The 18,136-nt window shown below is 36.7% G+C and overlaps 1 protein-coding gene across 1 annotated transcript in view; it reads right to left on the minus strand.

The window, feature by feature from the left end:
• Positions 1 to 18,136, minus strand: part of FREM2 (FRAS1 related extracellular matrix protein 2) — a 143,208-nt gene that overhangs the window by 37,359 nt on the left and 87,713 nt on the right. The window contains exons 5-7 of the mRNA XM_026078317.1: positions 17,723 to 17,848; positions 16,533 to 16,784; positions 1,371 to 1,520 (exon numbers count right to left, since the gene is read on the minus strand). Of these exons, the coding sequence (XP_025934102.1) occupies positions 1,371 to 1,520; positions 16,533 to 16,784; positions 17,723 to 17,848 (528 nt within the window). The remainder of the gene's footprint in view (positions 1 to 1,370; positions 1,521 to 16,532; positions 16,785 to 17,722; positions 17,849 to 18,136) is intronic.

Consider the following 18,136-nt stretch of genomic DNA (forward strand, 5'->3'; position numbering starts at 1 on the left):
CCAAGCCAACCCAAAACAAACCAACGACAAGGAAGCAAATGAAACAAGATATATTGACTAGAACATGACACCATGTCTGGGAACCAAAGCAGTAAATGTGCCTAGGACTCCAGTGAAAGACTGAGTTTTAATGTGCATTTTCAGGGAGATTAAGCAGCAGCAGAGCTGCTGAAACAAATCTCTGGAGGGAATAAAGATTCATGGAAATTTAAATGGTTTGTCTGGAATTCTGTGAATTTGACAAAAGTTGGTCAGATGCAAGGCCATCATTTGATGGGCACTTGCCTAGCATCCTTATTGGTCTACCCCAGACCTGAGCCTCTAAGGCAGGGTGTCAGGACTGTCAGCTCAGCCTAGCAGTTCCACTGCTGCATCACGTCAAGACTGAGAACCAGCTCCACAGCTTTTGCAAGCAGACAGCCATGTCAGAGCTTCAAGGCTGTGACCAACAGACTAGAGAGCCTGAGAGCCATGTCAGCCGTGAATTTTGGTTCCCTGCTCCAGAGTCAGGCTAAAATCCAGGAGGTCCTGGCACAATGAATCGATTCTTACTTTATGGAAATGTGTTTTTTTTCCCACAGAAAAAAAATAATTAAAGATTCAGGATGAGATAAAGACTTCAGCTCATGTAAAAAAGCCCTGTAAAACTTCAGAAATGAAGTAATCACATATTTTTCTCAGACCTCTTAATAATTTCCTTTTTCAAGACAAAGCATACAAATGTAGAAAGACATGCTATAGGCAAACGTGTAGATTCCCCAGATCCCTATCGTAAGAGTAAAGTTTTACACAATTTTGCCTATCTGAAAATTAGCTGAGCAGACGAACTCTACTGTCTGCTTACATTCAGTATAAGCATCTAAGGAAGATAATTGGTCTGTCTTAGTTTTAAACATCCTGATTCATAAAAAAAATATGGTACACCAGCACTTGATTCTGCAGATGAAGGTTCTGTCAAAGCAGCACTGAACTACACAGGYAAGGTGGCTACACAGGATATTGGACAATAATTTCTTACTGTCTACAGTAAAAGTGGGAGGAGTAGACTCTTCATATTGGAAGGTGATTATAACTCTGTGCCTAGCAAACACTGTTGAGGCAAAAATCAATGGCCTTTGTGGGAAAATATTTTATATGAACATTTGAAGACATTTCTCTCAGTGCTAGACTTCAAAGTTGCTCCTACTTCTGTACTGAGAGCAAATTCCATAAATAAGTACATAATTTGTTTAAATAATAATAAGACCTGCTAAAAACAGGAGACACAGGAATTCCATCTCATGTAGCTGAACCTATATCAAAGTAAGATCAAATGTACTAGCGTTCATTGTTGAGACGTATTATGAAACTAGAGTAAAATAGTAACTTACCCTCTGCAGTTACTGGTTCAGATTTGCGAGACCTCACTGTAACAGAGGCAGCTTTAGACAGATCGGTTCCTGTCCTCCAGACACGTACCTCAACATAGCCAGCACTCTCGTCAACATAGTATTCATCATCTCCAAAGTAAAATGCTGGTTCTGGTGAAAGGGGAATAATGTCCATTAATGCTTCTTTATCTTATGTTCAAGGTAAAAAGAGAGTATAATATTCACATTAGACAATGGAGAGCACTTCACTCTTTTCAGCAAGTAAAATATAATCTTTTTTAAAAAAGCTTTAGAATTTTTACTAAGAATTTTTACTTGACTTAACACAAAGTTATATTTTGAGTATTTGTTTGCCTATTTTGGAGAAGTAATTGTTATACCTGCATTGTGCTCTTTTCCTTGCCTCCTGCACTTTCAACTTTGTGTGTCAGTAGGTATGAGTGTGTGTGCAAAAACAAGTGTGTTATCTCATTAAACTCATTTGAGCTGGGTCCTATGCACAAGCCAGAAAATTCCTTGCATTTTTCACTTCAGTGCAAACAGACAAAGGTGAACAGGGATAAGAAAACCTTAAATAAAATGTTCTCACAGATTCCTGTTGTTGAAACCAGACTGGAACATGATACATAACTGGAGCTGCTTTTCAAAATGTTTTCCAGCTAACCAAAGGGGTAAAGACTTGATTGTAGTTCCCTACATCCAGCATTTAAAACAAAATCAATCTTATTTCATTTCAGTGGAATGTGAGTAGTCTTTTATCTTAATATTAAGTCCTACAGCTTGTAAGAAAAAAAGAGCAAAAAGCAAAGGAGGATAAGTGTTATCCCACATAACAGAAATAATTTTATCTTCTTTTTTCCTCCCTTTTTTCAGCTTGTCTATCCATAGCAATTTTGCAAAGTAAACCAGCTTGAACACATAGCCAGCTACAGCCTGAGTGTGTATCAGTTCCCCTTTGCTATCCTTTCCCTCCCTGTTTTGGACATATAAATGTAAACACACCTATGTGACCACAGGCAGTGCCTCAGTTTTCCCATTGCACAGTAGAAATCATATCTACCTTCCTCAATGGTTGAAATGTATTTTGAAGACAAAGTCTTTTTCCTTCTCATTACATTTTTCTTAAGTTGCATAGTATGAATTTATTACAGTCATAATGTTACAATACCAAAAATGTGCTTGAAAATACCATAGAACATAAGGCCAAATAGGTTTATGTTGACAAAGATCAGAGGAATTAATTAGTGCTCTATCAGCGGCACTATGAATTCTTCCCCTTCACCAGAATGCAAGGACAAATTCAAAGCAAATGACTAGAAAAGTGTATGGTTCTACAGAGTCATGCTTAGCATACAGAAAAGGTAGAGGTTAAAGGAAAGAGGAGACACAAAGCTTTCTTAAAGGTAAGCTCAAGTTGGGCCCAATATTTTCATGATACAGTCTAATTTTGCTAAAATAATATGTATGCTGCAAAATCTATGACTTCTGTTACAGTGGACTTAATATTTTGGAACTGAAGAACCTGCTTCTGACTACAACTGAGTAAAACCAAATATTATGAAGCGACTATGTTATGGAGGATTTGGAGAGGCTTGTATAATAACTGGACAAAGTACCTAAGCTTTTCTGAATCGGCTTTTCTGAAGGACTTGAGGACAATCTGACTGACCACAGTGTCTGATCAGGATTTCCCCTGTGCTAGACTGCTTATTTATTTTTATAGAAAATTGAACAATGTAAAATAAGATTTTAATTAAACTAGCCAGGAGTAATATAAAGTAGTTACTGAATTATTACTGAGACAAAACTTCACCTGACTGAAAAGGCAGCAGATCCTAAGTATTTTGGAATTTGGCGTATATACAGGACTTATTGCTGAAGTTTTGGAGAACAGAATTTTTTCTTCTGGTTTCAAGATTTTTTCTGTATTTCATAACTGAGAAAATAAATGATTAAAAACAAGCAAGCAAACAAAACCTCTTAATATTCCACATCAATGAAAACAAATGCAGCTGCCTGTCTACTTACCTGCTAAAACTAAAATCGTAGGTTGCAAAAAACTGATTGAACGGAATGCATTTACTGAATGATAGTGCAGATTCATATACTGGTTTGGGCATTATCAAGGTTATCACCCTTTGCAGGATGAAAGACAAACTTGGCAAATGTCTGGTTTTGGCAGATGAAAAGGCTTTCAGTTCCACTTGAAAATTTTATTCACCATTATCTTTATTAAAATGTGCATGTGTTTGTATGCACTGACAAACACACATATGTATTGTTCTTACATTATCTTCTTATTGGGACTGGATTGTCAGTGATTGTATTTTTATTTGGGACTGTGAAGCTCTCATCTGAAACATTTTTAACAGTCAGGCAAATAGAATACTCTCTGGACCTTCTTGCATAACTACTATTAACTTTGATGAGAGGTCTACTTACGGGGAGATTGCAGAACTGGATATTAGATCTGCAAAGGAATGTGCCATTTCAGACATACATTGGTCTTCTAAAATTCTCAAGATGGACAAAGACTTATCCAACCTCTAGAGGTTATAATACAGAAGGCCTACTAAAACCAGTTATGAATATGCTAACAGTTAGATAAAGGTAGCTAAAAATATTATCAAATCCAAAACATGCTGTTTTTAAACAACTATTTTTAAAGCTTAGCACACCTTCCCAAGCCTAATCTTATTCTCATAACCCTGTTCTCTCTATACTGATGAACTGGTAGTTCCAGAATCTAACCTGGATTCAGCCCCATCTAATTTTAGGCACTTAAGTGAGAGGTACTGACATGCACAGCCTGCTTGCTCTCAGTAATCAAAAGACAGGTGTAGGCAAATCCAGAAGGTTTTCCAGCATAACAAGTATATAGAAGGAAAGGTGAAAGGGATTCCCCACTGCAGTGAGTAAAATCTGAGAAGGTCCGGAAGCATTCATTTCTACTTACTGATTATACAGGGAGCTTAGATGACCTACCTTAAACTAGATGGAATACATAAAAGCAAATGCTGTTAGTTTCTTGTAGTGTTACCCTAACACCTGCTTTACTTCTGCTGGAAAAGAACCCTCATGCACTATTTGTTCCTGTAGTCACAGCCAAACACAGAACTGCCTAAACCCTAAGCTAGCCAGATTTGTATTCCAGAAGGAGTTTTTCACGCTTTTTGAGCATGTATCTTCAATAAAAGACACATTTGCATGGCTATTCATCCTAGGAAACAAATCCTTACTGATGTTTTGTAAATTCATTCCCTGTAAGCCATGTTAGTAGCTCCCCAGGGGAAGCAACAAAGTCAAGTTACAAACAGGGAAAGCATTGTCTTTCTCAGGTCATGGCTGGAAAACACTGCTCAATGACTGTGGGCTCACTTACAGCAGATCTTTAATACAGTAATCACTCTGGAAAGAGACCACTGCAAATTTAATGATTCCTCTTTCAGAAATAAGAGGAAGCTTGTTGAGAGTTTTTGGTTGAGATCCACAGATTTCACTGGCATGAAGTTACAATAATCAGAGGAGAAAGGTTAGCAGCTCTAGTCGCAGGTTTCTTGGCACAGAAATGAAATCTTTGTCCTGCCTTTCCACCTACCCAGTTAGGAGTGTGTATCAACTCGTGCTCTAGTCAGTAATCAAACAGGAAAACAAACACACTCCTCATGCTGTTAGAAATAGTTCTGTCTTTGAACATGTATCAGAAAATCAATCAGATAGCACAAAAATATTTATTTCCATGGAGGCCTTTGTTTTTAGAATGATATCCTTACAAACTACTTTAGAGGGACATGTTAAAAGAGTAAGGCATTTGTAAGATACACAAGGTGCCACAATTAGTTTTGGCTGGCAGTGCAAATAGTAGATAAGGCAGGATAGTCAGGACAAACATTGAAGAAGAGACTCTCCTTCCCACCCTAAAGCCCTTACAATCCAAGCCAAATGTGCTGACACTGGGATAAGCCTTAATGCTAAAGTGATTTTCAGTGATATACATTTTCAGTGATACATATATCTATATATACACACACATATATACATACACACACACATATACACAAACATATATATACACACACACATATATTCTCAGGAGGGGGGAAATAACAGAAGAAAACAGGACCTTTCACTCTCACACCTTTAGGCATCAGAGCTATGAGCAGCTGTTACAGCTAAATACATGCTTTATGGGGTTAGACCATGCTTTTGCCTTCCTTGTTTCCATCCATAGTACAAACAAGGCTATGATGTGAACATTATGAGCTGTCAGAGCTAGCATAATTCATTCAACAGCATAATTGTGGTAACACAGAAGGTGCAAAACAGTGCTTTGGAAGCTTACCAGCTTGTTCTGGTACAGTCCAGACAAGCTAGTGCAACACTGAGTCCAAAGTAATGAGCCTTGATTGTTAATACAGCTAATTAGCTTGGTCATAACAACAAACAACCATGGCCAGATTTCCTCTTGGCTTGTCCTGGCTCATACCCAGGCAGCACATATGTCCCTACACCATGTTCACTTGCATTTCAGTATCACAGCTAGTATTAAATGACTGAATTGGAGTCAGTCCATATATAACACAGGAGCCTCCACCCTTCAAAACATGGAATAAGTAGGTGGGTTGTAGATAGATTAGCTAAGAACAAGAGTTCCATTATATTTGAGAAGACATGTGCATTTGTTGTTTAATAGTAGCAAAGATCAAACTCTGTAATATCTCCCATATATGTATGTTAATAGGAGAAAAGAAAAGCTTAACAAAACCCAGTTCATTACAAAAAATTTATATTATTATATTATCAAAAGGACTTTTACATTTGAAACTAGGTAGCAGCATTCTATGACTATTTATACATACTGGAAGCTATGCAAGCAACTGAGCTTGCAGTTAGCCCATTGAATTTAATTTGCCAAGTCATTTATTTTTGTTGAGTGCTGTAGGAGCAGGGGTCAAGATTACTGTCAGASCTCAATTCTGGAGCAGGTACCTACTGTGAAAATGCCAATAGCTTTTTATTTGATGTAGTCAAAACAGATTACTTTTCAAATTCATATGTTGTAATCTTAACAGCTTTCATCTTAGCACTGTTGTCATAACTTTTGGAAGCAAAAAGTAAATTCACCTTAGAATCAAAATTATTAGTTGCAGCCAAATTGTCACACACATTATCTCAAGCAAATAATGTTTGCATTTCCACTTGTCTCAACAGCCCATTTCTGTCCTGTATCTTTCAATGATTTTTAAAGGTTACTGTAACACTATAATATGTAAAAGCACAAACTTAAATTAACACAACCTTTAGCAAATCCAGTTCTGTTTTGTAAGAAAAATGCACTGAATTTTACAATCCACAAATGCAATGGCATACATTTATTAGCCTAGTTCATCAAAGAAGTACTTTCATTCGATGCAACTTAACTTGTAATTTCATCAGAGTAACATAGTGTGAATCTAGACCAATAATGCTATAAACAATTATGTTACATATGATTCACTTTTAATTAATTCATGGTGTATACTACTTCAGTACAGACCTTTACATTTTAAATCACTTTTTTATGTTAAAGTGCATCCATGCTTCATTTCTTCTACACACAGTACCATCACAGGACTGCCTTAGTGCTCTAACAGGCCTGGAATCCACCTCTAACCACCCTGACACATGAATAAGTTAAAATCAAATGTGAGCAAAGTAGCACAGTAGAGGAAGCAGACTAGAGCCCTAGCTGCAAGACTGACAGCTGCAGTAAGATGGCCATACTCATACCCATCCTTTGGTTGTCTACTCTTCCCTTTTTTTGGCAGACCCATCCTTGCTACAAGAACAGCCTGCAGCCTACTTCACAGCCTGAAGAACTGAGCTAATTTTGATTTACCTTAATGTCAGGTTGCAGTTCATAACGGTTTGGTAATAATTAGGTGGGCTACAGTCATGCCTGAAGCAGGGACACGAAAGACAGCGAGAGTAAGAACTAGTAGTGGCCATGGCTCAACTCCTGTTTCCAGAGGTGTGCTTTAACCTGAAGATGGAACTTGCAACAGTTAGTTAACTATTACGTATGAGGTGGTAACAGATAGTCTTAAAATGTAACTCAGCTACGACTGGCATTTCAGGATAAAGGCTAATACCTGAGGTTGACAGTTTTAAGTGACTGCCCAAGTTGGGAGCCCTCACAGGTATTACTAGTAACGTATGCATGCCCAGGACTATTCTCTGGCACCGAGACCAATAGATGTGGAACAGCCCACATCCACTGAGCGCTCTTACCTTCCACAGCAGGGTGGCTGCAGCCGAACTGTTAACTGAGAACGGTTCATTGTCTGGCTAACCGTAGAACTGAGCCTGGGAATTTCTGGGGAGCTTTTTCACTGGTTAGCATGGGCAAAAAAAAMCATCAGAGACATTCTAACAATTTAGCAGTACAGGTGATCTAGGTCTAGCACTGGAAAACAGTCCCTAGCACCATGCAATAATTTGTTAGCAAAGATGTAGCTCGGTGACAGCTGAGACATAGGTCAGGAAAATGTTCCTTGATGTCCCTCTTCTGTAAGTTACCAGAAATGCCTACAGGTATTTTAGAAATGTAGTGTTTTTGCCAGAATTGATTCTTTAAAGTGACATTGCTCATAATTTATAATTCTCTATGAAATGGAGTTGTTTCTTTCTCCTTGTAAGCAATTAATTTACCTTTGTTGGTTTGCTGAGAAACATTTTTACTTTTTCAAAACTCCAAATTAACATGTATGTGAAAATTTTTAACAGTAGTAGTATTGCTATGATCATTGCATATACCATCAGGGTAAATCCTACAGACTTTGATATCACTGGAACTATTACAGACATTAGAGGAGCTTTTCTTGTGTTCAGATTTTGAGGAGAGCTCCACAAGATTTTTCCCACTACTACAGTAGGCTGCATTCACTTGCCCAAACTATTCCATAATCCAGAGAACTATTTCATTTACCAATACAAATAAAAAGACAAAGACTAATAGCTGAAGAAACAAGCACTTTGGAATTTGGAGACACACCCAAATGTGATAGAATTGCCTGCAGCAACTATCTAGTTCACATAGTATTTTCCTACTGGCTAGACCTCCCACAGTACATGAAACCAATTCAGAATCTTCTAAATGTTCTATTTTTAAAAAGAATGAGATTGTTTTTATAGAAGTGGCTCAGGAAATGGCATCAGCAGCAAATTCTCAACAAACTGATGAAACAGAGGCAAGCAGATAAATGGGATGGCTTGGCAGCAGTATTTAAATATACCACACACAATGTACCTCACAAATAGGCCAAGCATTAAGGAGCTCACAGTCTGTGATTCATACATGAGATAACTAATGAGAACTCCTACAAACAGAGAGGGTAGAAGAAGCTGAGCACTATTTTATAAATAAGGTTCCACAGAGATATAGTATGTAGCCATTTCTTAGTAAAATGTGTTTTTCTTCTTTTATTTTATTTCAGTAATCAGTTTACTGATCAAATCAAGAAACATAACCACAAAATCACAATGGCTCATTCTGTGAATGCTTTCTTTATAATACCTTGCAACAACACCCATCTAAAYTGTGATTATGATCCCTACTATTTTAAAGCCCAAGGTCATAGTGATGAACAATTACGTTTTCTCCCCTGCTGAGATTTTTCATTGAATAGCAAGTAGTAATAGTAAGGCTTTTGAATGATATATTTGTGTTTTATTGCTTGGCAACGAGAGTTGATGGGGAGGAAATCATGGGGATTTGATGGCAAAGACAGAATTCTCTGACTTTTATAAAGGTGAATACATGCTAAAAATGGGTAAGGTTCGTATACAATGAAAGCCATTATTTATTGAGAAAAAGGATATATTAATATTCTACCAACCAAAATAAAGCCTAAACTGTGCATTTTCTGAGACTACTTTTTAATCAAATGAATTACAAATCTGAATCTTATTCAAGTTATTATATCTTTTCTAAATATCTAAAACAACCATTTTTCTCTTAAAAGTAGCAAATGTGCTTGGTTTCATTGAGGAATAGAGGAAGAGGAAGGGGAAGAGGAAGGGTCCATTCTTGTGTATAATTATTAAATCTGTTCTTCTGCTTATATGGATACAGAGCTTTTTCTGGATTGGAGACATCTTGACTACATTATAAGACAGTATGATAAAGTTTCTATCCCGATTTTGTCTTTAGATTTTTGCACATTTAATATTCAGTCACAATGCTAATTATACTGTACTTGCTTAAGTGGCAGAAAAAAAATCTTATAGGTTTTTCCCCTCAAATACAGTGAGAGTACAGTTGCCCCACTGACATCTAGGAAGAAAAATATGTAAGAGATCTTCTATACTCCTTTCATAGAAGCTAACATTGAGGATGGGACTCAGCAGAGAAGACAGAACAGAAAAGAAAATGGAACAATACCCTGGCTTATCAGACAGCAAAGCAGAGTTGGAAAGAGAGAAAATGCACTCTGCTGTATTTTAAAAGTTCTTGAATTCTCTCCCTTAGACTTCTGATCCCTCTTCTGGTGGGAGGGAGGAGAGAGTAGCTCCCTGTCAGACAGTAATATGAGATAATAACTGGGTTAATTCTTTGTGGATTTACACATTCTAAAAGAGAAGTGGTCTCATTAAAGCCCTAATGAGGTGCACTGGTTACTTTGTTATTCCAGATATGCTTTGGGTCTTCGAAGAGTGATCAGCAAAATGGCAAAATCTCAATATAAGGAGCTTCAGGGGAAGCAAAATGATTTTAAAAAACCTGAAGAAAACTGAATGCACCAATATATCCTACAGAACTAGATAACCCAAACCTTAAACACAGTAAAGAAGACTTGAAAGAACTGACTAGTTCACTAGACTCACTCCCAACGATCACAAGCAACCAAGAACAAACAATTTAGAGCTGTTTGCTAGGCATTCATTACATTTTCAAACACTCTATAATAAACACAAGAACTGTAGTACAAAGATCAAAGCCACACAAAATATAACATGCTCCAGTAAGACAGGAGAGATCAAGAACCTCCTTAATTTGCAATGTCTCTGCAATAAGTTTTCAATGTTCTCTTCAGTGAACTGTCATAACACAATGATCCATTAGCCTCTGGCAAATAACATCAGTACATGTAAGAACACCATCTCACTTAAATCATTCTAGATTTAACAGGAAGTATTAATTTTCCACAGTTCATGTAATTCCTTATCTTCTGCTTATTAGCTATTTTTATGTGCTTTGAGTAGAAAACTCAAAAGTGGTTCTCCATATTTAAATACTCTCCTAAAAAGTACAATAATGCACATAAAACTGTTATAATACATGTATAAGCTAATCATTTAAGAATCTGCAATAGCTGAGGCTTACAGACATGCTGCTCCAGCAGCTGAGTCCTCTATCCTAAAGGAATCATATGAAATAGATGTGATAAAGCACTGTCTGGAGGTCACACTCTCTTTTCCTTACCTATCATGGGAGCCTAGATTATAAGGTTAGACTACATGCCTAATTGTTAAGTGGCTAAAGTGAAGATGAAATTAATCTAACACTTGTAGTTTATATGTATATAGTGTGTCAGTGTGTACATGCATACACACTCATATATAACTGTAGGTAACAGATGATACTAGAAAACCAAATCATAAATGCATTTGGTTGCCTCTATAGAATGTCCTACTATAAGATCTGACATTAATTTATTTCTGTGACAGACAGCAAACAGGGACTTTCCAAAATTTTTAAGGCTATCATTATAAACTGAACATTTTTTACTGTGTTGAACTGGTGATAATAAGAAACTGTAAGTAAGGAAAACTAGGAGTATAACGTGTCATAAATTGGTCATCATCCACTTTTTTTCCCTGATTAGTTACAAATCAGGCCAGCTGCCACAGACTGGGGAAAGGGAAGGGGGTCATGTAAAGATTTTACCTAAAAAGAGGACAAAGTTAAAAGCTGTACAGAAGTATAACTGCTGGAAGCACCAGAATCACAGCCACTTGCAAAAATGAAAAAGGGAGAAAGACGATGGCTGTACAGAGGATGAAAGTATGCCTACTCTGTTGTTTTGATTCTTTCCAGAGAAGGGTGAAGGATACTTGGCCAAATCTTGATCTTAGTCTCTAATATAACACTGGGCATACTTTGCCTATAGTGTTTGGGTTATAATTAAAATTGGACAAATAGACTAGCAGATACTAATTCAGCTGTCAAGATCAACTAATTGCCCATACAATTTAAAGTTATGGCACACCTATCCTCAAAAAGAAAAGGACACATTGGATCACCCTTCTCAGAGGCCAGTGGAATTTAAGGAGATACCAGATAGCCTTGTGAGATAAGGATGTCCTTCTCATGAACCATGTTACTAACAGAATATTTAATTATCATCAGCTGAAAATTTGTCTCAGTACACACACTGAAAGTTATTTAATTCTGTTTGCCTATTGGGAGACTTAATGCAAAGCATATATTTACAATCTGGCATTGCAGTGATGATTTTCTGCATCTTTTCAGGCTATTGATAGAAAATGTCAATATGGAATCCCTTTACTACTCAAAGCAAGTTGGACAAATACTAGTGGCTACTAATTTCTGCAACATGGCCTAGGGATTTCCGAAGTTCACTTATCTACAGGGTGAGTGATAGGAAGTGTTTTGAAGAAATCTTGAGAAGACTCAAGAATTCATTTGTTCCATTTGACCTCTAACATTGGTTTTCTGAATTATTATGACCAGGTTGTATGATCATGCAGTTTAACTATCTGTAAAATGTTCCCATATAGTGCCATACTCTATCAGATGGGTGATATAAGTGATGCATTCTGTTGAGGAAGTATAAAAAATAAGGTAAACAAACCTCCAACATAAACCTGAGTCCTTTGTCTTCCCAGCTTTGATGTTAAAATTTCAAAAGGGGGAGGGAGTGCAGGAGAAGTCTGAATGGCTGCTTGCCTATCTAATATGAATGTAGTGGAACAAATGTATTTAATGTACTTCCTGCTGTGAACAGCATGAGGCTTCAACAATTCCTATGAGGCAAGAACAGTATTTGCCAGCCCTGCAGTAAGGCTGTGTGCTCTCATGGCAACACTAGATACAGTAGCATGGAATTAAAACCACTTGGGAAGATAGTTACTCACAAAAAAACTTGACGCAAACAAAATAAATGTAAACATTCACTTCTTAGCTGCAAACTTCCCATCCTGCATTCATCACACCTCTTCTCTTCTGGCTTGCAAATATGATTACAAACCAAGAGTTTTAAATTTGCACTAAATACACACGACAAAACACAACAAGCAAGAAAGAGTGCAAATTGGTAGCCCAGCAATCAAAGCATTTGACTGGGAGAATGCAGAGCTTTCACTGCAGGCCTCCTTGCAGGGACTACTTATGCATTTTGTATCAGGCTTGTTCCACACAATGCCTCAACACTATTAGGTGTTGGAACCAAATCACAAGCTTCAAAATGAATACTGACAAAAGAGTTTAGCCTCATTTTTTCTCCAGTTACGTGAAATGCCTTCAGAGTCACACCTTCAGTAAGAAAAACAGAGAGTGCTTCCACGCTGATCTTGCTTAGACAAGTTCCTGGGGATTAAGGTATTACCATAGAAAATTGGAGTTTGAGGGTTTTCAGGGTCTGAGACTAAACCCCGTGACTCCTCACTCCAATGTGAATAAAAAGTGCACAACATCCTGATCTTCCTTTTCCTGAATGCATAATATTAATCTACTATATAAATTGCATCCTCCAGATTAGCTTTATGCTGAACTCTCCATGTGGGATACGTGCGTTTTGAGCTGATCAACTGACCTGAAATTGTTTAGGGATTACTGTTCATTCCCTAAATCCTTGAGAGACATGCAGACAAGGAGCTCAGTCCATCAGTTCTGGGTAGATGCATTAGCGCAAGCTCACATTTGTATGGACAATGGTTAGACTTGTTTGTTTGTTTTTGGATTTTATCTTGAGCATCTAAGTACCGTCAGAAACACTCTTTCAGTATTTATTTCTTTAGATTTTCTCCTTAAACCACTAACTTGTGTCTTTCTGTTTCACTGTATTAAACTCTGTATATTCTAAAACCTAAAATTATTTTAATATACCCTCTATCAAATCTCTTACTGAACAGTTACATTTGAATTTCTCCATTAGGAAACCACTAAACAGACTGGATATATTGCTATAAACCAGAGCTGGCTCACAGATTTTAAAATTACCTTTCTCAATTTCTAAATATACCTGGGCATGTTCTACATACTGCGATTTTTTTTTCAGACCAGATCTGGCAGCACAGCACAACTGTAGAAGTCCTAATTAAAGCATTCAGTTCCCAAGAATTTCTTTAATATACTTTGGTTCCACTAGCAAGTTGAGTGCATCTCTTATTTTCTGTTTATTGTCATTAGTTAGACCCTAGGGGCCTTTGCTAGAAATAGAAAGAAGAAAGGACTTTGATGATAGGTATTGAAGGTGAATGTTTCCTAACTAACTTGCATCCAAAGCCAGCGGAGCTAACGTGATGTTGCTGGTGCTGACTTGACTTCCACAGGAAAGACCTGATGTAGTATTATTAAACTTAGACCTTTGCTGTTTGTATCTTCTGACCTGAAGAAGCTGATGCATGATGTTAATTCAGTCACAGTGTTTGGAGAAATCAGAACTTAATGACATGCTGCCATATTTGACAAAAGAAACTTTGCTAAGTAGAAAATGAATTTAAACAAACAATAAGAATAATAGAGCAGCAGATGGGAAATAAAGAGACTAAAGCATTTAGTAAGATAACATTACTGTAGCTCCTAGACTATTATTATATATGTGCCATAATTTTTATCCACCTCTGTGTTAAACAATTTTTAAACAATAATAATAAAAGCTACTTAAAAAGCTTTTTTTTACATAGCATACTGTTTTAACTTATTACAACTAATTTTGTGCACTGCAAACAATAATAAACAATGCTGCTTAATATTAATATATTATGATATTAATATAATTAAATATATAAAATTAATAGAATATTATCATATTGATATAATAAAATTTATGCAGAATTTCAGTCACAACTGCTGGGCTGTTAAACTGCTTACACATTACAYAAATGTGTGTGTATATACAGTCTGAAATAAGTGTATATATATGTGTGAATACATAAATATATAAGGTATAATTTATATACTATATATTCTATATACTACTTTATATAGTACCTACATACAGCACAACACATCTCAGATGAAACAAAAGGCATATACACCTTTCCATTACAATGCACTGTTTTTCTAAAAACTAAAAAAAGAAGTTGTGATAGAAAACTTTACTGATAAGTGAATTATCAGTAAGCTTTTGAAAGCTCTGGAATTTTCTGCAGGAGTAGTTTCATTGATACAGTAAGGAAAAAAGGAACACTTCTTCATATCACACTTTTACTGAACCCCACAAGATTATCCATATTTGTTAAATAATTCATGTTTAAAAGTTTGCATCAATGAGGAAAGTACGTTCATGAATGTACCAAATATTAGACTGAAGTTCTGAAAGCTGAAAGATTGTATACAAACCAAATTACTTGTCATGTTTTCTATTTGTAGTGTTAAAATAAAAGAGATTTCTTGTTAATTTCCCTCATATCCTGTGGGAGTTTCATAAACTGTACTATGTTGTGATTGATTAACTGTTATCATTTCTTCTTCAAAGTCACTCTAGGTTACTGTTAAAATGAGTGTAGAAACCCAGGAGCGATAACATCTTATTCTAGATGCTAAAAGCAGTATCTAAAAATGTTCCGTCACAGGTAGTGAGGTCCCCACTTAGATGGGAATGCCCTAATCGCAACTCTTTTCTATTTTTCATAATCTCTTGGAGAAACATCCCCCCCACATGAAACTTTCAGTATATATTTTAAGAGGTCAGACATCTTCAAATCTGGGTAATCAGCTTATTTGTGGACATATTTTATATGTCCATATTTTAAAGTTACCCTCCCAATATTTTATGCTCTGCGATCTACAAATTGTGAAGTTTATAAATTCAACAAAATTATTCAAAAATCAAGTTATTCTATGAAAACTACTGAGATAAATCACTATTTTCTATGACAACAAAGTCAGATAAACATGGCATTTCTATTTCAGCCTGAATTTGATACATGTTCTTTTACTTTACAAGAAGTGTTATTTCAAACCGCTGTATCTTGTTAGTGCTATATCTGCTTACTCAGATGTTCCACAGAGAAAACAAAATCACCTCTGTCACAGGATTATCCATCAGCAATTTCAGGCAGACCAAGTATTTATGATGTAATTAGATGGGCGTCAGCTTCCTGCCTTTAAGAGCTACCTTTTATTTACTTAACTAGGGAGAAATCACTGTGTTCTTAATAACAGTCTATCTTGGCATCAGACTTCCAAAGAGTACTATCCTATGTAATTCCCCATGTCAGTCTTCAGGAAATATGACAGTTTCACAATCAATAGTTTATAGCCTCATGGAGAGGAATAAAATAGCTCATCAGTATTCCTTTCCCAGAATTTACAGTTGAGGGGTCAGCCTCCAAGTTCCATCAGCTCCATGCATAAATGAAAGCAACTGCAGCAGGAAAGCTTTTTGCTACTACTCCTAGAAACAGATTTGCGCCACCAGTGCTAGAGACAATGAAGGAGAGCCTTGAGGCTGTAATACTATTTATATATACTTTCCAAAGCAATTGGTGATACAGCATGTGCTGGTCCTACTCTTCTTCAGTTACAGACCTCTAATTCACCTCTTAGCAGCTGCTACATGGTTTCTGGTTCATCACTGGCTCCTATCTGGCCCTTTGGAGCACAATGATCAATGGGCCTGAACGTTTTGTGGACACTACCTCAAAGTCATACATATAAGGGTTCCCATGCAGTGTGACATTTTGGGTTACACCTGTTACCATCRTAGAATGGAAAGGTACATCCCCTAACTTCCAATTTGCTCATGTAATTTTTTCAAGGCTTAAGCTATCTCTACTAAAAACACATAGTTTTCTAATAATATTTTCAAATCTCTTGATGTTTACCACTAGGAGGAAGTACAGAAACCAACTTCTACATGGCAGTTTCAGTGTGATTATACTTGTAGCTTCTGTCCTGCACTGGGAATATCACCTTGTCACGTTATGCCTTACCATCATCCTTGTCAGGTACAATGGTAATGCGAGTTCCTGGGAATTCTGCACCAATTCTTCCACCCATTGGCATGCTTAGCAGAACATCAAAGGTTTCAGCCTCTTCATACAAGGAATCATCTATGACGACTACCCGACACATTTTTTCTATTTCATCTTTGTCAAAACGTAGAATGCTGTTATGATCCTCAGGTCTGGATATATAGTCAGAGTAAGACAGTACAGAGGTTGGGGCAGTGCCAGATGCGGTTCCTGTGGCATAAAAGGTAAACAGTCATCACAGATACAGCAATTATAATGATCCCCTCACATAGGTTGAATTTTATTTTCATTATCTTTTAAATTTCTGTTTACATTTATATGATAAGATGGGCTGAGATCTCTGACTAGACTACATTTCTGAGCTCTTTGGAAAACTACTTCTACTGTATGAAGTCTGTAGCAGACATAAGACTCCTCAAATTCATCTCCGGCATTTCAGCTGGAAGGAATTTTGTAGTTTATCACAGGAGACAGACTGACAAAGGACACGCTGTACTGAAGCCTACAAATTAACTTCTTTAGCATATTTTATCAGTGGAGGTTGTTAGTAGACAAGAAATTAATTATATCTAGATACAATTTGATAAAAACAAATTATTTTGATTCTAGATCACCTCACCAAAAATGTTACTTTGATTCTGCAAATGAAAAGTAGTAATAAAAACACAGATGGAGGAAACCACATACTCTATGTGGCTAGAAAAACTCCTCATGGATGTAATTAATGGGAGACTGGTGAGGAGAGGAAGAAGAAGCATATCAATTAAGTAGTAGTATTCTATGACCATTTTTTTTAAGATACAAACAAGTACAGGCTATCATGGGCAACTACTGCAGTGCTTTCAATTCTAATTACTTTCAGATAGCAGGGGCTGCATATAAAAGTCGTGCAAAAAGATAAGGAACATAGATCCATGTCACCTCCCAACAACAAGCAGCAATTTGGAACATGATAACTTTTTGGCTGTATTCAATAGGATTTTAAGACAGGTAGCAAAGATGAATACATATCCAACTGAAACTGGCGATATTTAGATTAAAAAATCATTATCTGGGCTATAAAAATTATGCAATAGATGGAACAATTCATTTTGCTTTTTGCACTTTTTTCCATTTTCACTTTTTTTTTCTATTGTCGATTCTACTACCTTGTTGTGTGTAGCAGATAACCATCAGTTCCTGGCTCACATCTCCACTTCTTTTGACTGGTATAAACAATTCACCAACATCTTCTTCAATAGTATAGGTGGGTTGAGGAATAAAGACAGTTGATTCTGCAGAGAACAGACGCATTTGTTTACGTTGTGTTATGGCCTCAGAAAGTCACGACTGAAATAGCTAGAAGCATCTTAGCATATTCTAAAATGCAACAAATAACTTGAATGTGGATGAAGAGTGAGWCGAGAGCTTATGGGTAAGGATTAAGGCTAGCAAGGGTGATGCTGTTGTGGGTATTTACTACAAGCCACCTGATCAGGAAGAGGAAGTCAATGAGGCCTTCTACAGACAGCTGGAAGTAGTCTCACAATCACAGGCCCTGGTTCTCATGGGGGACTTCAACC

This window comes from Apteryx rowi, unplaced genomic scaffold (genome assembly GCF_003343035.1).
Source record: "Apteryx rowi isolate R43461 unplaced genomic scaffold, aptRow1 scaffold_478, whole genome shotgun sequence".
NCBI classification, from domain to species: Eukaryota; Metazoa; Chordata; class Aves; order Apterygiformes; family Apterygidae; genus Apteryx; species Apteryx rowi.